Source organism: Pleurodeles waltl, chromosome 11 (genome assembly GCF_031143425.1).
Source record: "Pleurodeles waltl isolate 20211129_DDA chromosome 11, aPleWal1.hap1.20221129, whole genome shotgun sequence".
In the NCBI taxonomy this organism is placed as follows: domain Eukaryota; kingdom Metazoa; phylum Chordata; class Amphibia; order Caudata; family Salamandridae; genus Pleurodeles; species Pleurodeles waltl.
In genome coordinates, this window is record NC_090450.1 from 710,576,059 (window position 1) to 710,598,744 (window position 22,686).

At 43.0% G+C, this 22,686-nt stretch overlaps 1 protein-coding gene across 3 annotated transcripts in view; it reads right to left on the minus strand.

Moving 5' to 3' along the window:
- LOC138266030 (prosaposin-like) overlaps positions 1-22,686 on the minus strand; it is a 50,054-nt gene that overhangs the window by 21,898 nt on the left and 5,470 nt on the right. For all 3 annotated transcript variants that reach the window (XM_069214347.1, XM_069214346.1, XM_069214345.1), the window contains exons 2-4: positions 10,789-10,913; positions 7,901-8,083; positions 7,060-7,228 (exon numbers count right to left, since the gene is read on the minus strand). In XM_069214347.1, the coding sequence (XP_069070448.1) occupies positions 7,060-7,228; positions 7,901-8,083; positions 10,789-10,913 (477 nt within the window). The remainder of the gene's footprint in view (positions 1-7,059; positions 7,229-7,900; positions 8,084-10,788; positions 10,914-22,686) is intronic.

A 22,686-nucleotide genomic window follows, 5' to 3' on the forward strand; every position in this document is an offset into this window, starting at 1 on the left:
AATTTTCATTGGTCCCAGAAAAGGAAAGCTTAGGAAGCCCTGATAGGGTTCGACTCAACATGTTGAATTCATAATTATAATTGCATATTAGATAGGACCTCTGAGGCTACTTCAAGAGACCTGCATTTTAGGCCTCATCTACCTGGTACTCACCAATTTTTCCAAAGAAAAGATTGTGCATTTCCAAATGTATTGGGGAAGTTCTAGGGTGCATGGTCAAAAGGGGACAATGAGTTCCAAAAACTGACTTTCTTATTCAGCACATTTTGGCTCACAGCTTGTAAAAAAATGCTAACCTATCTTCATGAACTTTTCACAAAATTTCCCCAAAAAGGTGTGCCCAAGAATCTTATTGTGCATGGGAAGTTTCAGGGTGATCCGTAAAGTGCGGCAGAGAAAAAGGGGGGGAGGGGTAAAAAATAAAGTGCATTTCCCATGATAATTCCCATATTAGCTTTTAACACAACTGCAGCCTAAACCGCTGGACGGAATTGAACCAAATTTGGCAGAAAGGTAGCTTTTGGTATGCAGATTACGCTTTTTCTTATTTGGTGTAAATCTGTTTGGTAGTTTAAGAGAAAATAAAGACAAAATAAATTTGTATATCTGGAGGTGCAAAGGATTGGCAAATCCTTCCAATCTCATGCAGAGATCTGATTGGCTGCCAACACTTCAACCAGGAAGCATTTGTCAGCCATTTAAAAAACAAATGTTAAAAAAAGAAAAGGGGGCAGGGTATCCCTGACCCTGTAGCCTTGGTGCAGTGGCCCTCCTGGGACCTCGCCAGGGCAAAAAAGCATTTTTTTAAAAAATCACGGCAACATTTTCGATTATTCACTAATTTCACCGTGATTTTTTTTTTAAAATGGTAAGCACGGTCTCCTGCACTTGCTTTTAATGTTGCCGTTTGGGGAGCCCGGTCCCGGGGACATGCAGACTTAAATAAAAAGAGGAGGAGGGCACGGGCCCCCATCCTAGGGTTTACGAAAATCCCGGGGACCACCACCTCCCTGGGCCAATAATACTTGATGGTCGGTCCAGAGAGAAACAGTTTAGAGAGCCAACAGCCCATTCCCATCACTGGTAGTCAATGCAGCGCCCACTCCCTTCCTTCTGGGTCTTTGCACACCTCTCCTGCCCAATGTGCTCAGGGACATATTAGATTGCTGCTGGGGCCCTGCGCGTTTGCATTGTGTTTACCTTTCTCTGTGCTTTAGGTGCCGGCAGCAGTGAAATGTTACCCCCCTTTCCATTGCTCACTGAAAGCATTTGCATTATACATTGTGTTTTTTTCACAGTTGTTTGCAGCTGGCTTCAAGTTATTTTAAATGAGGTAGAAAAGACACAGCTGAACACACAACACATCAGTTACTTAGCCTGTGTGAAATGGGGGTTATTGTACTATAGATTTCTGAGAGCTAAAAACTCCTTAAACAGCTTTGAGGAGTTAGAAATGAAATAGGAAGACCTAGAAACGTCTTGACACGGTGTGTTAAAACTTGTCCTAAGACACCAGTGTGCCATTTGCTCTGGGAGTTACCTTTGGTGTACAGTGTGTGCAGTTATCTCATGGGGAAGTTCAGTGCAGTGCTTAATTTGTAAATAAAGAGGTGCCGGTGCCCAAAGCCCTCCCCTTAAACACGCAGCTGCTGCATTTAAATGTGTGAACACGGAATAATGAGGCAGCGTAACCCTAAAGCCATCTCAGGCCTCCTCAATCCATGTAAAGCCACTCCCTGCCCCTCCAGCTCACTCTTGCAGCTTTCTGCTTTCTCCCATTGTGACGCTTTTTCGTTTTTCCCTTCCTCCGTCTTTCCCATATGTGTCTTTTGCTTGCAGTAAATGCTTGAGGCAGAAGAGCAAGCCCCGGTACTCAAAAATAAGTGCTGGTGCTCAGCACCGGAAACAACAAGCAGAATTTAAGCACTGGTTCAGTGGCGCTTAAAAAACACAATATTAACATGAAATGTGGGCTCTTCGCTTGTGCCAGGCAGGGGACACAGTCGACCTCTTAGACTTTATTTGAGTGAACGTCCCCATATGCACCTTGACCTCGGAGTGCTGACAGGACTGTGTGCACGTGTTGCTGGAGGTCTACATCCTTTGCACAACAAATCCCCCGTGCTCACTGCACAGACCCGTCAGTTAATTGCAACTCATGCAGCAACACTGTTAACAAATGAGTGAAAATGATAAATTTGAAGGTCTTTAACTTATCCGATAATTATCAAATGCATTAAATAACTCAAGCTTTGTTAAATATTGGCAGGTCAATTCTGCTGAAAATTAACATGGGAAACATGTACGTTATTTACCATATCATGCGATGTTTGGTGCATTAAACACAAAAATCCACGTTATTCCCCACAAACTCTTAATAGGGGCTATAGATTGCACATGATTAAACACCCCGTGGTATCGTTCTTTAACAAGTGTGCTAAATAGCACCTACACTTATAATCACGGCCTAAGTAGGTAAGGTGTGGAATGCTTGCAGCATAATTCTATATCATTGAGATCTGCGGTCGCTGCAGCTGGTCCTAAGGTAACTATAACTCTCACCGCCGCCATGCACAGTTATCTTATCAATAATTTTACTGTAGATGTTACAGTGACATTATCAATGATGTTATCAAAGATGTCATGAGTACTGTAATTTGTGAGGTAATTCGCAGTCCATGGCAAGGGCTCGAGCTATAGTTACCTTAGGGCACAAGGTGTAGTTACTTGAGATAACTCTAACTAAAACTGAGGAATTTCTATAGGTTGGCACATTTAAAATGTGAGTCTAACTATAAGTCCCTGTAACCTTTGTGTTTTTGAGTGAATTTCTATGTTTTTTTAATGTCCCTGTAACTTTTGTTTTTTTCAGTGAATTTCTATGGTTTATTTTTACCTACAGTGTTTTTCATTACTATACGTTAATCCAACCACCGCTCCCCATGGCCAAAGGCCAGACCCTGCAGCCAATCATGCTAACCACCCAACCCCACGCTGCGCACAGCCCTTTGGTTGTGTTCATCAGGAGTTGGCCATGGCCTGTCTCTCTAGGTGACAGGGTGTATCTGGGGGTGATAGTGGCTGTGAGAGTGTCTGGGTGTGAGAGTGGGTGCATCAGTGTCTGTGTGTGTCTTTGAGTGGATGTGTGAGGGTTTCAGTGGGTCTGTGAGTAGGTGTGTGAGAGTGTGAGTGGGTCTGTGAGTGGGTGCGTGAGGGCCTGAGGGGGCTGTGAGTGGGTGCGTGAGTGTCTGAGCGGGTCTGTGAGTGGGTGTCTGAGTGTCGGACTGGGTCTTTCTGTGAGTGTATGAGTGTCACTGTGTCTGTGAGTGGGTGCAGGAGTGTGTCATCCTGCCTGTGATTGGGTGTATGAGTGACTGAGTGGACCTCTGGGTGGGTGTATAGGTGTCTGTCTGGGTCTTTAAGTGGGTATGGGAGTGTCTGAGTGGGTCTTTCAGGGGGTGTAGGAGTGTCATTGTATCTGTGAGTGGGTGCATGAATTTGTCAGTGTGTTTGTGAGTGGGTATATGAGTGACTCAATGGACCCCTGAGTGGGTGTACAAGTGTCCGGGTCTGTGGATGGGTGTGTGACTGGGTCTGTGAGTGGGTGCATGATAGTCCGAGTGTGTCTGTCAGCGGGTGCATGAGTGTCCGAGTGGGTCTGCAGTGGGAGTCTGAGTGTCTGGGTCTTTCAGCAGGTGTATGAGTGTCACTGTGTCTGTGAGTGGGTGCATGAGTGTGTCATTGGGTCTGTGAGTGGGTGTATGAGTGACTGAGCGGACCTCTGAGTGGGTGTACAGGTGTCTGTCTGGGTCTGAAAGTGGATCTGTGAGTGTCTGAGTGGGTCAGTGCATGCACTAGTGTGTGAGTGACTGTGTGAAAGCATATATATATATTCTTTTTCACTGTTTACAGCCCCTATTTCCATACCCCGGGACCGTGCACTGGTTGATAAGATGGCGGATGCAACTTTCTCCACAGGTTGTGGCCAGCCAATCACAGTACTGCCTTGTGTTGCGAGGAGCCGCAGCGCACTGTGCAGCAGCCACAACAGAACCGCGTCCCTAAATATGCAAATTTGGGTTTTCTTTAAATTCTTAAAAATACTGAATGGATTTACACAAAATAACAAAAAGGGCTCTTTTTGGGCCAAGAGCTACCTCCCTGCCAAATTTGGTGCAATTCCGTCCAGTAGTTTGGGCGCTATGGCTGTTCAAAATCTCTAAGGAAAAATTAATAGGGAAAACTTGTTTTGTGACCCCCCCTCATTTTTCTCGGTCTCTGCTTGACAGGTCACCCCAAAACTTTCCAGAAAGCAGCTGAAGTCAGAGTTGTATTTTCTTGGAAAATGTAATAAAGATTGATCAAACAGTGCCAAAGTTATTACCAAAACAAAAAACACTTTTTCTTTAGAAACTAGGCCCTAACTATAACTACCTAGTGGCAGTCGCCACTACGGTATATCTATATATGTATGTGTTTATCTAAATATGTGTGTGTGGGTGTGCGTGTGTGTGTGTGGATAGAGATATATATAGAGAGAATATATTATACATATATGTGCAATATGATAATATGGTCTAATATTGCAATGGAGGTGTTCTGGTGATATCATGATAACCGAGAAGGCGAAATGATCAGTGGTCTGTAAATGTCACCAGAACCCCATTATGGCAGTATAGGACCATAGTATACATGGGACCAGTAATTTAATTTTTAAATCACATGTTTACTTATTGGAATCAGAATGTCCTGGCTTTGTTTTCCTTTCTTGAATAAACTGTTAACACATCAGAGGAAACGGTGAGGGTCAGTGAATGTAAGTGATTCTGTGGCTGCAGCTTTTACCATGTAATTATGAATTTGGTGCAGTTGCCTCGTAATTTACCAAACTTGCAGATTTTACCAACAATTTGTATCCCATTTTGAATGGGTACAAATGATACTGACAAAGATTGTAATGCAGATTTGCATTTCTTGCCACACCGTTTAAATGACCTTGCTGCATAATTTGATCCTCCACACTGCCTAATCCTAGTAGCTCTGGCAATGTTAAAGCTCTGCAGAGTGGTTTTGGTGATGTCTTGATGATGAAATCTGTATTTCACAGACGACAGTGAAATGTTTCCCATAATTTTCAGTTCCCTGTAAAATATTGGTTTGAATGGCATATGCAGATGAGCAGAGTGCTACTTATTACCATTGTTGAGTGTGAGGAGGAGTCAGTATTTGTGAGAGGCAAAGCCTCTTCACATCTGCAAAAACGGGTTACTCCATGATGGGTGTTGATGTGTGCTTATTTTCACAATTTACATTTTTAACTCATACAATAGGTAATTTTTAATTTTATATCATTTTTTACACTAGAAATATACATTTCAGTTAAAAGTCAAAATAATGTATGTATTTTAACATTATTTCCTATGGTGTGATATTTCAAGTCTCCAACTCCAATAGTTCCTATGGTAGTGTGTTGCAGCACCTGTGAGCGGCCATGTGTGGTGCGAGACCTACCTCAGTGCTGGGCAGCAGTATATTTACACCCTATTTTAAGTCTGTAATAACTTTAGAAGTGGAGTTTGTGCATAGCGTGACCTTTACTCTTTTATGGGTGCGTGTCTGTAGTATCATGCCACCCCCTAAACCTTGCTTTACGCTTACCTAAACTACTCCTATTTTTGAGTAATTATTTCCCATTTTCCTACCACTCCCCCTTATCAAGCCCACAAATACATGTAAATCACAAACTTATGTGTGGGATCTTTACCTACTTGACACATATGTGACTAGCATCTTGAAGTACATAAGTAGTACTACTTCACATACTTCAAAATGCATTTTGTGATTAGAACCCTCAGCAGCTTGAACAAAATGCTGCATGATCCTTCCCTCATTGCCTATACATGGGTCTTTTAGGGGTTCAGCATTGCACCCCCAGGTTATGATCTTTCACAGAGCAGTACATTGATACAGCCAAACACAGGGGTTCTGGAATCATAACATTAATTTAACCAAAAACCCATCATATGAATAAGAGGAAAAGGTTGACATAGTAGCTTCACTGACCCAGCTTCTCACCCACACACACCTACCATGCTCACATTAAGACACTGGCTTTCTCCTCCCAGGAGAGACAAATGTACTCTGTATCCATTTCCCCGAGGCACCCTGAGTGCATCTGTTCAAAATATTGATAAAGCAAAAGTAAAATAAAATACAGTGCTTATAGGTGAGCGGGTGTGTTGGGTGTTTGGACTGGTGACATGAAAGAGATATGAGAAAGTGCATTCAGGATACAGTTCAAAGAGTGTGCAGAAGAAGAAAGGGATGAGGTGTAAGCTATGCACATGGATGACAAGTGGAGACAAATATGACGTACATGTCTAACATGAGTGAACTTAAGAGGAGTGACTTATACACTCTGAAGCCCACTACCGCTTCCATAGATCTCAGCAATGTTTCATTCACAGTCTCACAATTACAGAATTGAGACATTTGCCATAACATCTATTTATAAGAAAATCACTGTTGTTACTCATTTAGCATAACAAACAACTATTGACAAAGCCAATAGCCCTACTTGGTTTTAGATGTATATCAGTTGTTGTGATCTGGAAGCAAAAACTCAAAGCTCAGGAAGGAAACAAAATACCAGCTGGGTGACACACTATGGGAATCACACAAATTTAGTTGACATGTTTTAAACTATGCTCATAATTTCATAGTCCGCACCCCTTATAGAGACAGCCTACTTTTTATCATCCCACTAAAAGCCCTGCATTAACCACATGACCGAAGATCTGGGGGTTTGTTTATTTCATCAGTACCCAGATGTTTTGCAGTTATTAAGATAACTGAGTAGCTATACTTGTGCACACTGCACCTACTTCTGTCATCATCCTTAAGTGGTTGTTACCATGCTTATAAATGAGTGGAGGAATACAAGCACCTGTTGCTTCAGAGTAATCGTTTTGTGACACTACACACCTAGTCAATGTTTTATGTGACACACCCGTGACTCTTGGAGGAGAATCACTTCCAAGTTCCATGAATGATCCTCACCTGGGTTTTTGCACATGTTTATGCTGGCACAGAATGTTGCTGGATCCTTGTGCTCTTCGAAAGCCTGTATAATCTCCTCCCTGAATGTTCTAATCACCTTTTCGCAGGGCCGCCTTAAAATAAATGCTACGTTGTTGCACACTTTGTCCAGTGCACTACTGATCTCTTCCTACAGCAGGTGCAAGAGAGTCGGGGAATTAAACAGACAATGAACAAAAAGATGGTTTAATCACATACATGTGCTCATATATGAAACATTCATTTTATTTATTAAATACTGAAGGGGAGGAGGTTTAAGATTAAATGAAGAGAGGCAGAACCTGTACCCTCCTGGGGTGGATGGCTCACGAGACTGGCAGTGGGATAGAAAGCTAGTCATCTTTAGAACTAGACTGCGCCTGGTATTTGATACAAGTGAACAGAGCCAGCCTTCTTAGACTATATGAGCCCAAGGTCTTGGCGTACAGATTGTATGTGCCATATCCTATAGGGCTGACAAGATCGGGACACGGATTTTTGGTTCAGTCATCTTTAGAGCTGGACACACACACACACACACAGAACCAGTGTTGTTTTAAAGATTTTGGGGCCCTCTGTTCATAATTTTTCTGCTAATCAAAGCCCTCATGATGTCAAACAAACTTTCAGAAAGAGGTTCACACAGAAACAGTTGAACTATCCCTTTCCGCAGACCCACAAAAACCGTTGCATGACTGTAGCAGGAATCCAGAGCTAGTCATCCCCCAGAACTACATGACTCGAGGAATTAGACTCATCCTGCTATTCCTATGGTGACATTTTTGAGGGGACTTCACACACAGTGTCACGCTTTAATACTCACATCGTTGTGGTCATTCGCCACTTTTTGTTTCAAAACCATGAATAGCAATTTGCAGGCCTTGCACTTGATTCCCCAGCCGTCACTCATCTGGTTTGTTCCCTGTTTCCTCCTCCACTCCATGTTCTCCCAGAAGGGAGTCTTCAGACTTTCAGAAGACTCTTCAGCACCCGAACCAATCAATGTCTGCGGCGAAACCAAATAGTAAAAGTGAATAAGAGTTCATTCTACATACCCAGGACTCGGGGCCTGCCTTTCACAACCCACCGGGCAGACCAATCCACAGGAAAACTGGGAGATTTACCCGCAGGAGATGGCTACTGAAAGCCCTTTAGGCCTAAGGTAGAGTCAGTCTCGTCTCTAGTGTGCCTCTCAAAGGTTGGCCAAGCAGGATCAGTCAGATATAGGTTGTCCTGCTGGCTCAAAAAAGTGGGTCAATTGGGACAGAATCAGTTATATTATGTCAAGCTGGTGTCAGAGACCTCCAGGACTGGGATCAAGTCAGCCATATGTTATGCCAGTGGCTTAAATAGGCTGGTGGGAGAGGGAAAAGGTAGTGGTATCCTAGGGTTGTGTTGTTTGGAGACTGGATGGGTAGCAATAGAGTTTATCACAAGTCTGATTGGTGCCTCTGAAAAGGTGACAAATATTTTGAAAAGCTAATTGAAATCCATGCCAGACAGTACTTCTGCATGGCTATTAGAGTTGGAAAAATTAGGGAAACATTCTGATGGAAATAGCTAATGTACATTTCAAAATAGTGTTTTCACTGTCCCAATATGCATCTGGAGATGTTTTCTTCCATTGAGTATGTGACCTACCAGTTTAATGACAGGGATGAAATTGTCTGAGTAAGGATAGTCTATTTTATAAGTGGTGCAAGTAAGAGACACGTTTATAGAAATGCTGAGCTACCCTACAGAACTACCTTAAACAGGCAAAACTCTGAAATGAAAAAACCACTCTGATGACTCCTGACTAGTTACAATCCACTTTGAAGAAATGCTAAGACTTAGAAAGTCATGCCCACAAAATACAAATGCGTTGTTACATTCCACTTTTTGCATGGCCACCCCCATGTTTTGAGGACTTATGATCCTCATTTTTTTTTAACTCACACAATTTTAACTCTGTTCACTAAGGCACTGATGTATCCTCCCCAGTGTATGTGCTCTGACCCCTAAAACATAGTAAAATTGTCCAAGTTAGAAGGTCAAAACGTTGACCTTATTGGCTTCATCACAGTCAGCCTGAAACTGCGACTAGTTCCCAGTCAACCGAGATCAGTCATTTCTTATTAGCACTTTATTTTTATTTGGTGCTTTTTGTCTTAAAGGAGTTAAAAATTCATATCTCCTCCCCCTTGTAGGATTTTAGTGGTTTTGGTGTACTTTTCTTTAATTATTGTTTTCATAATCCTTAGAAATTGGTTGTGGGATTTTAATGATGTTGTGTTTAGACTTTTTGACTGTTGCAGTGTTGCTAAATGCATGCATAATTTTCTAAATTAAGCCTGCCTGCTCTGTGCCACAGCAACAGTGGTTGAGGTCAGGTTTAAATCATTGAAAGTTCGACCTGACAGGATTTGGGAACTTATTACTTGGGAATGACTCACATCCTCCTCAGCTAATAACCAATTTTCTTACAAAATGATTTCCATGGGCAATCCATTTTCATGATAAATAACTAACTAAAGGGAAAAATGATACCAGACATAGGGTGAAATCCCAAGTTAGCTATACAATAATTTCAAAACATTGTAATCCATAAAATAATATGAATTGTAACAACAATTAGGCCGAAATAAATTAAAGACAGGGTGTCCTATATAAGGTACAAACCATTGCTGTTGTGTGTTTTTTGTGTCAACTGTTTTTCAGCCCAGACAGGGACCATTAAGTGAAAAGTTAAGTACAAAAAAACAGATGAAGGAGGTACAAAGTGAGGGTGAAAGGAGCAACACCAGACTCCTTTGTCAGGAATCCCCACGATCAAACAAGAAAAAAAAATCTAAATAGCAGGGGAAAGGAAAGATTTAAGATGGTCAGGTAACAGAAAAAGTGGTTTTGTTTACCTCTACTTTAATTTGGAGTCATTAATTTACTGCAGTCCTGAACAGAATGCTGATGATTCCATATAGAATTATATATGGGTAACAGTGAATAACCGATGAGTTCTGAGTGATATGAAATAGAAAACAAGAGCAAAGAAACTTGTTTTTTTTGTTTGATTTCTCTTATCTCTTTCTAGTTTTACAAATTTTTTATTTGAAAATATATTTTTCAATTTTGTTAAAGTATAATTTATTTATCGATTGTTAGTAACATTAGTAATGTTTGAAATGAGTTGTATCCAATTAGCAATGTTAATGAACTTGGCCAAAGCAGTTTGCGGGGGAGGGCAGTCCGCAAGTATCCATTCATATCTTCACCAACACGAAGCCTGTGTTAAGTTTCTGAGGCTCATTTCTGGCTCCTTCTGATATTTGGTATATTTGTCCACCCTAAAATAAATGGGGAGTAGACAGGCCATGTCACGTATTTCAGAGTTGCACCTAATGTGGGATAAAAGCTTCCACTTGCTAGGAGGAAGATGGACATAAAATCTGAAATCAGCCACCCTCAACTCCAGCTGCTTGAAGCCTCAGCCACTGTTTCCTAGTTTCCTGCAGTGCTGTAAAGTAAGCCAGCATGATTAAAGGATCACTAGTGTGCATCATGATTTTGTATTAGTTTAAAAAATCAATCTGATATATAGCGAAAGCCTTCTCCAGGTCACACCTAAAAATCAAAAAGAAAGGTCCCTGTTCCATTTCTCTGCTTCCTTTTTAAGTCAATACAAGTCCTAACAAAAAAACATTTCACGGAGATAATCCTTTTTGGAAGACTTACCCAGCGCTCCATGCAGTAATCTTCTTTCATGCACAGTGAGGCAGTCTTTTCACTCTGGCACCAATATTCAGGGCCTTGCAGACACAGCTTAGGGATCTCCAGATGAACCTGCTCCACACTAGCCCCTGCTCCACCAAAGGACAGACAAGAAGACTACTAAGTGATGCACAAATGTGGTTTAGAATATACAGGAAAATATTACAAACTAAATTTTCATTGGTCCCAGAAAAGGAAAGCTTAGGAAGCCCTGATAGGGTTCGACTCAACATGTTGAATTCATAATTATAATTGCATATTAGATAGGACCTCTGAGGCTACTTCAAGATACCTAAATGTTAGGCCTCATCTACCTGGTCCTCACCAATTTTTCCAAAGAAAAAACTGTGCAATTCCAAATGTATTGGGGAAGTTCTAGGGTGCATGGACAAAAGGGGACAATGAGTTCCAAAAACAGACTTTCTTATTCAGAACGTTTTGGCTCACAGCTTGTAAAAAACTGCTAACCTATCTTCATTAAATTTTCACAAAATTTCCCCAAAAATGTGTGCCCAAGAATCTTATTGTGCATGGGAAGTTTTAGGGTGATCTGTCAAGTGCGACAGAGAAAAAGGAGGGGAAGGGTAAAAAAAAAAGTGCATTTCCCATGATAATTACTATATAAGCTTTTAACACAACTACAGCCTGAACCGCTGGACGGAATTGAACCAAATTTGGCAGAAAGGTAGCTTTTGGTATGCAGATTACACTTTTTCTTATTTGGTGTAAATCTGTTCAGTAGTTTAAGAGAAAATAAAGACAAAATACATTTGTATATCTGGAGGTGCAAAGGATTGGCAAATCTTTCCAATCTCATGCAGAGATCTGATTGGCTGCCAACACTTCAACCAGGAAGCATTTGGCAGCCATTTAAAAAACAAATGTTAAAAAGAGAAAAGGGGGCAGGGTATCCCTGACCCTGTAGCCTTGGTGCAGTGGCCCTCCTGGGACCTCGCCAGGGCAAAAAAGCATTTTTTTTAAAAATCACGGCAACATTTTCGAATATTCACAAATTTCACTGTGATTTTTTAAAACAAATAGTAAGCACAGTCTCCTGCACTTGCTTTTAATGTTGCCCTTTGGGGATCCAGGTCCCGGGGACATGCAGACTTAAATAAAAAGAGGAGGGGGGCACAGGCCCCCATCCTAGGGTTTACAAAAACCCCAGGGACCACCACCTCCCTGGGGCAATAATACTTAATGGTTGGGCCAGAGAGAAACAGTTTAGAGAGCCAACAGCCCATTCCCATCACTGGTAGTCAATGCAGCGTCCCACTCCCTTCCTTCTGGGTCTTTGCACACCTCTCCTGCCCAATGTGCTCTGGGACATATTGGATTGCTGCTGGTGGCCTGCGCATTTGTATTGTGTTTACCTTTCTCTGCGCTTTAGGTGCCGGCAGCAGTGACATGTTACCCCCCTTTCCATTGCTCACTGAAAGCATTTGCATTATACGTTGCGTTTTTTTCACAGTTGTTTGCAGCTGGCTTCAAATTATCTTAACTGTGGCAGAAAAGACACAGCTGAACACACGGCACATCAGTTACTTAGCCTGTGTGAAATGGGGGTTATTGTACTATAGAGTTCTGAGAGCTAAAAACTCCTTAAACAGCTTTGAGGAGTTAGAAATAAAATAGGAAGACCTTGATACGTCTTGACACGGTGTGTTAAAACTTGTCTTAAGACACCAGTGTGCCCTTTGCTTTGGGAGTTACCTTTGGTGTACAGTGTGTGCGGTTATCTCACAGGGAAGTTCAGTGCAGTGCTTAATTTGTAAATAAAGAGGTGCCGGTGCCCAAGGCCCTCCTCTTAAACACATGGCTGCTGCATTTAAATGTGTGAACACGGAATACTGAGGCAGCGTAATCCTAAAGCCATCTTGGGCCTCCTCAATCCATTTAAAGCCACTCCCTGCCCCTCCAGCTCACTCTTGCAGCATTCTGCTTTCTCCCATTGTGATGCTTTTTCGTTTTTCCCTTCCTCCGTCTTTCCCACATGTGTCTTTTGCTTGCAGCAAATGCTTGAGGCAGAAGAGCAAGCCCTAGCCCTCAAAAATAAGTGCCGGTGCTCAGCACCGGAAACAACAAGAACAAATTAAGCACTGGTTCAGTGGCGCTTAAAAAACACAATATTAACATGAAATGTGGGCTCTTCTCTTGTGCCAGGCAGGGGACACAGTCGACCTCTAAGACTTTATTTGAGTGAACGCCCCCCTGTGCACCTTGACCTCTGAGTGCTGAAAGGACTGTGTGCACAGGTTGCAGGAGGTTTACATCCTTTGCACAACAAATCCCCCGTGATCACTGCGCAAACCCGTAATTACAGAGAACAACGCTGAACTCCGATGTAATAAATGGAATTACATAACAGTTGCATCTCATTCGCTACCTTTAAGCGAACGTTGAAGAAAATGCATATTTTCTTGCCCCATCTTTTCCTGGCCGCTAACCATACAGCAGGTGATATGTTGAAAGTGGAAGCAACTTATTTAACTTTGTGAAAAAGCTGCAATGAATGGAAATGACTTTAAAAGCAGTTTTGATGCCTCTTTCAGGAGCTTGCAGCAACACCTAAGGGAGGATGGTGTGTGTCTGTACGCGCACCAGAGAAGTGGTTGCTGCCCTCACATCCGTGAGTTCTTTTCAACAGGATCTTGTGAGTGTCTCAGTGCCCAGTGCCTGACTTTAAACTCCTCCATGCAGCCTACTCCCGAAAACATAATGATACCTGAGACCTTTATGTGGTTTTGGGAAATATTGGCTGCAGTTTATTAACACTGATTTATAGCAAGACCACCCTTATATTCTTTATAAGGACCATAAATCATTTTGTCAAACCCCTTTCAACATGTATGATAATTACCGACCTCGAATTGTTTCCCTGTCATAAATCACTTTTGACATTTACATGTCACAAGTCATTGTTGACAGGCTTACCGTGAATCATTCGACATTTGCATATCACATGCCCATAAATCACTTAGCCATAAATCAATCAGTTTTTTTAGTACATTGTGCCTTGGCGTTGGCGTTTGTCCTTTCGTGTAGGGGGATACTCTTTTTACCTTTTAGGCTTAACTCGCTATCTTTGGTTAATCCTTGCGTCCAGCCCTATGGCGGACCTGGGCTGCGAGTACCGTGTTTCATGTACCTCCTCCACTGACTTGCCTTACCCTGCCATAAGGCATCCTATGGTAAGTAATGCTGCCACCCTGGCGTGTTCAGTGCGACCTCCCATCATCCTTAATGTTCCTTTCTGCCACGCCATCTTTGGGTTACAGCCCACAGGCGGCTCCCCTCAATTCCATCCCTTTTTATTCACAGCCCACTAGCTGCATGGCTGCCCAATGGTTGGCCCAGAAGACCTCCGTCCCCTCTGTGGACAGATGTATCCCATCGTCACTGAAATACTCCAGCCTCTGGCAGGTTGATCAGGCCATGCTGGATGCTGTCCCAGCAGTTAGCAATGCAAAACATTTAACTGTCACGTTAAGTTTCTCTAATGGCTCCCGACGACTTGGTCCCCTCCAATTCAGCCTTGTATAAGTCATGATTATCCAAACATGACTTGTCTTGGACCTCCTCAGTAGTATTTGCATCTGCCTTGTGTTTATCTGCACATCCTGACTCTGTAGGCATGTGTGAGCACCCCCTAGAGTAGAGGGGGCAAAGGCCACTAGCTCGCTTACCCAAAAGCCCCAAATAATGCTAGTGTGAATGCTGGTTTGAACAGTGTGCTTTTAAAACTGTGTAGGCACTTCAAGTCAATCACCTCCACCAGCTGCTTCAGAGTGTGGAATTCGATTGGGGGCCTCGTATCCTTTGTGTGTCCCTCTAGTTTGCGCCTCCCTTTCATTGCTGCCCTTATATAATGTGAGCCGTGGGGTCCTGTCTTGAAGCGCTTTTGCTGAAATGTGTTACCGTTGTTAGGTGGGCTTGCACCCATGACTCTGACTTCTTTTGGGTGAATTCACACTGTATCTCCCTACCGATTCCTCGTGGCTCTCAACGCCCTTAACTCTATTGCATTCTGTACTGTTCTTTCATAGGTTGCATATTGTCTTGCTGTCTTTGAGGCTAACGCATGTTCTATTACATGAGACAGTTCACCTCCTGCAGGCCCCACAGACTGCTCGGAAACTGTGTCATCTCCTGCTTTTCTCCTGGCGGCAAACTCCTGAATCTCTCCACCTGGAAGCGAGAGAGTGCATCTGCTCTAGCATTATTTACTCCTGGGACATGCTTTGCCCTAACATCCATAATGCTTGTCAGTTGCATTTTTTCCAAGTACCACAGCAACTTTAACACTCTTGGGCACTGGGCAGCTCCCTTGTTAATCGCTTGTACCACCGCTTGGTTTTCTGACCACAGCGTGATCTTTATGTTCTTCAGCTGCTCCTGTCATGTAGTTGGAGCCACCACAATGGGGAATAGCTCGAGGAGACTGATGCTTTTGGTGAGGCTTGCTGCAGTGCATTCCCTGCGCCACTTTTCGGCACACCATTTGCTCTTAATGATCGCCGGAAGCCTATGCTGCCAGATGCATCAGTGTATTGCTCAATTTGTTTTGCTGACACCCAGCCTTCTCTCCCAATCAAGGTCCTGTTAAACTCTTCTAGAATTGTTAGCCATGTCTTTAGGTCCTGTTTTACCCCTGAGCCCAGCCTAGTGTGGTGGTGCTTCTACTGAAGCCCCTTTGTCAAGTGTATGAGTCGCCTAGCGAACACCCTACCGGCTGGGATTGCTTGTGCTGCAAAATTTAGCTTACTGATTAGCCCTTGTAGCTCCCCTAGGGTGACTTTCTGTTGCCCAATAGCTTTTGAATGTCCTTTCTCATGTTCTACACCTTTCTCGGGGCATGCTGGATGTGCATGCTCTGGAGTCCAGCTCTATGCCTAAGAATACCAATCTAGTAGTTGGACCCACTGTCATGTCGTCTGCCAGCGGTACTTCCAGCTCTGCTGCTAACGTTTGGAAAGTCCTTAGTAAATCTCTGAACTCTGGCCTGCCGGGTTGCCCTACAAATCGAAAATCATCTAGGCAGTGCAGATTTTCACCTATATGTGTTTAAGGGGGAGCTAGCCAACCACTTCTCTCCCCAGCCAGGCTTTGCTCTCACTACTACTACTACTTCTTCTTCTCTTTGTCCCTCTTGTGGCTGCCTCCCCTGCTTTTCCTGCACTCTGCTGCTGGGTGCCCTCCCCCACATGTGGAGCACACATGCCTGATTTTGCACGCTGCTCCCCAGGTACATTCATCTTTGCCATATTTGAAACATATGGATGATGCCCCTTTGCCTGACTGTGTTCCTTTCTAGTTTGTGTAGTGCTGCTGCTTGTAGAAGGGCCTCAGCATCTCTTGCCTCCCTTTCTGATAGCTCCTACAAAAGGAGTGCTCTCTTTTTCCTGACTAGCTCTTGGTGTCCCTTGCTGTCATCATTTTGTGCCTGTACCCTGCCACGTCCTCCATGTCCCATTCTATGTCTGGGTGGGCCTGCATTTTTACCTTGAAACCTTTTTCATAATCTAGCCATGCGTCACCCACAAAACTGTCTCTGTGCTTCATGTATCTTTCACTCATAACTCATGTCTTTTGCACCATGCGGAAGCTTCTCTATGATACAAACCATAATCCTAAATGTGTCACACCAGTTATCAAAATTCCTCTCCATTCTTATCCTATTCCTTTCTCTTTTCTCCTCTTCTTTCTTGTCTACCATGGTCAAATCAAGGCCCTCCACTTGTATCTCCAGGAGTGAGAATATATCAATGAATTCTCTGTGCCAAATACACTACTTGACCGCTAACAGTATCATAATCATTCTAAGCCAGGTGATCTAGCGATCATGTAAGGCCTCCCTAGGCTGCCTCTTTTGTACGCCTCTAGTGCCTATCCCCCCTGTAGCTGAGCTGACCTGCTTCAGCGCTTTTGCCCCCAAGTTGTTGCCCCATCCCTGTGTAGGCAGTGCACCAGTCATTGTGGATGCTGGTGTGCACTCCCCTCAGTGTGCATGTGTGTTTGGCCGGCTGTCTCAGGACGGCCAAACACATGTACACTGAGCTCTCTCCAACACAGCAGGCACAGGCTCCCAGTCTGTCAGGGAGCGACAAGCCAGGGCGCTCAGTCCAATCCTAACACTGCCCTCATGCTGCCAGCAGCCTGAGAGTAGCATTAGGATTGGCGACAGGGTAGGCTGGGAGCCTGTGCCTGTAGTGTGTGAGGACAAAGGAGTGGCGGCAGCGAGTCAGGTAAGTTATCTTTTTATTTGTAATGTTGTTTGTTTTGTGCCCTGGCACCTTTGCCCCAGTAGGAGCTGCCCCTGCACAGTATGCATACCAAGAGGCACACACATTCTGCTTTCTTATCTACATGAAAGGCGTCTTTCAGCCAGAGAGCCGCAACCCGGGTCCTCCCTGCCTCCTCGTGGGAAGTTGCTAAAAGTGGGGCTGAACGGAGCATCAATGAGATCAAAGCTCCAGGTGGCACTGTTGTCACATCAGGAGCCGCTGAAGTCCTTGGAGGATGCGTTGCACAAAATGCTTGAACACTGCATGTGCAGAAGGTAAATATAAATCAGGGCTTCCACAAAACAGATTATTTTTGAAGAAATGGTAATGCTACTTTACTGCAGTGAGTTTGGATTAAAAAAAATTATTTCAGGGAGATCATGACAGGAACTAGGTGAAGTCCACTTTAGTTTATGGAACCCATGATAATTTTCTCCTTCACAGTATGGTCGCTAAATCATTGGATATCTCTCTCCAACGTCTCTCTCTCTCTCTTTATCTTTGTCAATATCTTTCTCTGAGCGTCTCTCTCTCTCTCTCTCTCTCTCTCAATCTCTCACTCAAAGAGACAGAGAGACTCTGTTATTGTAATGTTAGGTTTGACTGTCATAGTTATGTTTTACTGCACCACAGCAGTATAACGTTGCTTGTGGCCTGCTAGTAAAGTGCATAAACTGGAACTCAATAGATTGATGGTTCAAATCCTGGTATTGTATGGTGGCATGTCTATTTATTTACTAGGCTTTTTAATATTTAACACGCCTAGTGATGGGACATTCATGTCTTTTTCCCATCAAAATCGTTGCTTCGAATGTCATAGCTATCTCTGAACAGTGGATAGTAGGGAGGCACTTTTGGCCTGGTGGTTAAGGTCTCAGACCTCCACCTTGAAAATTGAGTGTTCCAGTGTAGGTGCATCAGTGGTCATCACCCTGCTTTATTTTCTTTTTAACTTCAAATATTTAAGATGCATACCAAAAGGTGATCTCACTCTTTTTACATCACAAATAATTTTTTCTTTACAATTTGTCCGGAAATATCTCACACTAAGCATATCATTGATCAAAGCCTAAAAATTATCTCTCTCTCTGTCTCTCTCTCTCTCAATTTCCCTGTCAATCTATTTCTCTAAATCTCTCTCTTTCTCAATCTCTCACTTTCTCTCTCTCTCTTTCTTCCATCCCATAATGGGATGAAAGAGAGAGAGAGATTGGTATTGCAATGGTCTCACCATACAGTGACTTCAAAGTGTCACACTAGCAAGCTGTTTGATTCAAATGTTATATTTAGGTTTTAATGTAGCGCATAACAGAGGCACATCTGGCCTAATGGTAAAGCTTTTTGACTCTCACCCAGTAGGTTGATAGTTCAAATCCTAGTATTTCATGGTAGTGTGTTTGCTTATTTACTAATATTTCGAATAATAAACATTCCTAGTGATAGAACATTTGTATTCTTCTATTCACAATCGTTGGGTTGAATGTCATAGTTATGTGTGGACATTGTCATCTCAGGAGTCATCTGTAGCCTAGTGGTTAACAGCTCACGTCCTCACACTGAAGGTTGGCGGCCTAAGTCTAGGTGTGTCAGTGGTCAGTTCTTTGTTTAAATTTATTTTAAAGTTTAAATATTTCAAGTACATACTGAAAGGGCATCATAATCTATGTATACGACAAATGCATTTTTCTTTTCAATTTGTCCAATAATATTTCATTTTAAGTATATCATTCATCAAAGCCTAAAAAAAATCTCTCTCTCAATTTATCTGTCAATCGCTTTCTCTAAATCTCTCTCACGCTCTCAATTTCTCTCTCTCTCTCTCTCTCTCTCTCTCTTTCCCTCTCTCTCTCCCTCTCTGGTCCATCTCATAATGGCGGGTTTGAGTGCTTATATGGGGTTTTCCACAGGTCCAGGCCAAAGGACATGCACAGTGCAGGGTTTAGTGTTTATAGGGAGTTGGGAGCAGAGTCTGGCCACAGGCCAGGCATTGCAACCGTCCCCCACTGTGCACGGCCACATGGTGGTTGTATTAACGTAACGTAATTAAAATTACTTACGTTAAAAAAAAACATAAAAATCCACTGGAAAAAAACAAAGATCACAGGGATGTTACAGTTAGAAAATAAAATTTAAAAAAACAGAGAAAGTCACTTAAAGGATGTTATAGTTAGGTTCTGAATTTACCCGCACAAAACCATAAAAAAATCAGCAGTTATAATCATGGTTAACTTAACCAACTATACTTGCTCCCTAAGGTAATTGTAACTCACACCCTCGCCATGTACTGCTAATTACCATACATATTACATCAGTGATAACATCTTATATGACATCAGAATATTTGCAAAAAAATATTGATCAGAAAACTGTGCATGGTGAAGCTGGGTAAAGCTGGACACACTGAAGCTCCTTTGGAGGGATGACAACCTTTAGCTACCAGATCTCTGGGGAATAACTCTGTTTTCAGATATGTATGACCTGTATGCCCTACTAGAGGTAGTCATGATTGGTAAATTGGTTCCAAACTCCCTCCAATACTTATTGCAACAGGCAGGGCAAGTGTAACATAGGGTGGTGACCACGGTCCTGTGAAGAGCACCCTGCACAGAAGGTATGGGCCTTGAGGTCATCCTCCACCTTCCTCAAAAATACGTCCTTCACTAAACGACATGAGGGAGGCTGCACAAATGCAGAAGATCTCTATCTTAATAAGCTGTTCCTCTCCTTTGAGTAGGCTCAGGAGCGGTTTGGGGTGGGCCAGGGACAATTCCTGCAGTTTACTAGGCTGGCTCATATGGGCCTAGGGCTCTGGACCTCATTCCCGGAGGAGCCTAAGGAGCATGCATTGATGACACAGCTGGTGGGTTTGGTAGGGTGTAGGAGACTCATTACACACCTCCAGGTGTCTCTACTCGCAGATATGGGGGGGAGGAGACAATGTGTGTGAAGGATAGGCGAAACACAGTTTGCCCAGATGAGTTAACAGATCCAAAGTGGTAGAGGGCATGCGCTCAGGTCTAACTGGTATCACCCAACACCCATTTCAAGCTTATTCAGTTTAAATTTCTACATCGAACCTATATGACTCTAAGAAACTCACTAAAATGTATCCCATGACTCTGGCCAAGTGTGGTAGGTGCTGCCAGCCTTCAGCAGACATTTTGCACCCGTATCTTGGAGTTTTGGACAGAAGTGGTCACTATACTGTTGCATGTAGTTGGAGTTACCTTGATGGGAATGCTGAAAATTTGCTTTCTAGGAATGGGGTACCGAAAATGCCAACGTGGTGCTAGTGTTTAAGGTAATTTTGGCACGATGATGAATTGCTATCTGATGAAATGTGTCTGAGGCGCCAGAGATCTGAGTTTGGAAGCACAGTATCCTTGAATGAGTATTTGGAGATGAGCAGCACATCAAACATGCCCGCAGAGATGACATAGTTGTTGAGGATTTAGAGATCTAGGGGGAGATGTTTGTGAAGGTAATGGAACCCCCACATACCAGACCTACGTAAATGCTGCAGCAGAAATGACTACACTGTTTATAGATGAATAAATGGTTGGCTACATTGTGGGCTGGATTGTGGGGGGTGAGGGTTTTTGGGCAAGCCCTACTACAACAATTTGTAAAGATAAAAATTGTAGCTTGGTTGCACTTGTGACACTGATTTGATATGTCTTTTTTTAAATACATTTTTTAAATAAAATATCTTTAAAAAACAAGCCTGCAAACTTTAAGCTCCAAAGAAAGCCAGAGCTCAGCTAAACTCATTTGCAAGACCTTATGAATGTATTTACAAAAGTGTGGGGAGCAAACAATGTAAATATGTTCCAAACAGTTAGGAGCGCACCTGCCTAACATCCCAGCAAATAATCTGCCCCATTGCATCATGATAAATGTAGTTTCCTCAAAAAACGAACTCAGTTACTTTTAAATATTTCACCTCTAAGTAGGTGCAGCCTTTGCTGTGCATCTCTGGACACATGTGTTTCTGGGTTAATCCCTTCTTCAGCAGAGAACAAATTTGCGGGGTGCTGGAAATGCTGCCATTAATCATCCGATTTCAATACCTCTTCACTGGCATGCAGTGCCTGCTCCAGAGCTCGTCAGCCCAGTGGCTCAAGGGAGCCTTTTTAAAGTCACAAACAGTTTGGAGCGCACCTGCCTAACATCCCAGCAAATAATCTGCCCCATTGCATCATGATAAATGTAGTTTCCTCAAAAAACGAACTCAGTTACTTTTAAATATTTCACCTCTAAGTAGGTGCAGCCTTTGCTGTGCATCTCTGGACACATGTGTTTCTGGGTTAATCCCTTCTTCAGCAGAGAACAAATTTGCGGGGTGCTGGAAATGCTGCCATTAATCATCCGATTTCAATACCTCTTCACTGGCATGCAGTGCCTGCTCCAGAGCTCGTCAGCCCAGTGGCTCAAGGGAGCCTTTTTAAAGTCACAAACAGTTAGGAGCGCACCTGCCTAACATCCCAGCAAATAATCTGCCCCATTGCATCATGATAAATGTAGTTTCCTCAAAAAACGAACTCAGTTACTTTTAAATATTTCACCTCTAAGTAGGTGCAGCCTTTGCTGTGCATCTCTGGACACATGTGTTTCTGGGTTAATCCCTTCTTCAGCAGAGAACAAATTTGCGGGGTGCTGGAAATGCTGACATTAATCATCCGATTTCAATACCTCTTCACTGGCATGCAGTGCCTGCTCCAGAGCTCGTCAGCCCAGTGGCTCAAGGGAGCCTTTTTAAAGTCACAAACAGTTAGGAGCGCACCTGCCTAACATCCCAGCAAATAATCTGCCCCATTGCATCATGATAAATGTAGTTTCCTCAAAAAACGAACTCAGTTACTTTTAAATATTTCACCTCTAAGTAGGTGCAGCCTTTGCTGTGCATCTCTGGACACATGTGTTTCTGGGTTAATCCCTTCTTCAGCAGAGAACAAATTTGCGGGGTGCTGGAAATGCTGCCATTAATCATCCGATTTCAATACCTCTTCACTGGCATGCAGTGCCTGCTCCAGAGCTCGTCAGCCCAGTGGCTCAAGGGAGCCTTTTTAAAGACACAAACAGTTAGGAGCGCACCTGCCTAACATCCCAGCAAATAATCTGCCCCATTGCATCATGATAAATGTAGTTTCCTCAAAAACGAACTCAGTTACTTTTAAATATTTCACCTCTAAGTAGGTGCAGCCTTTGCTGTGCATCTCTGGACACATGTGTTTCTGGGTTAATCCCTTCTACAGTATACTTGAATGAGTATTTGGAGATGAGCAGCACATCAAACATGCCCGCAGAGATGACATAGTTGTTGAGGATTTAGAGATCTAGGGGGAGATGCTTGTAAAGGTAATGGAACCCCCACATACCAGACCTACGTAAATGCTGCAGCAGAAATGACTACACTGTTTATAGATGAATAAATGGTTGGCTACATTGTGGGCTGGATTGTGGGGGGTGAGGGTTTTTGGGCAAGCCCTACTACAACAATTTGTAAAGATAAAAATTGTAACTTGGTTGCACTTGTGACACTGATTTGATATGTCTTTTTTTAAATACATTTTTTAAA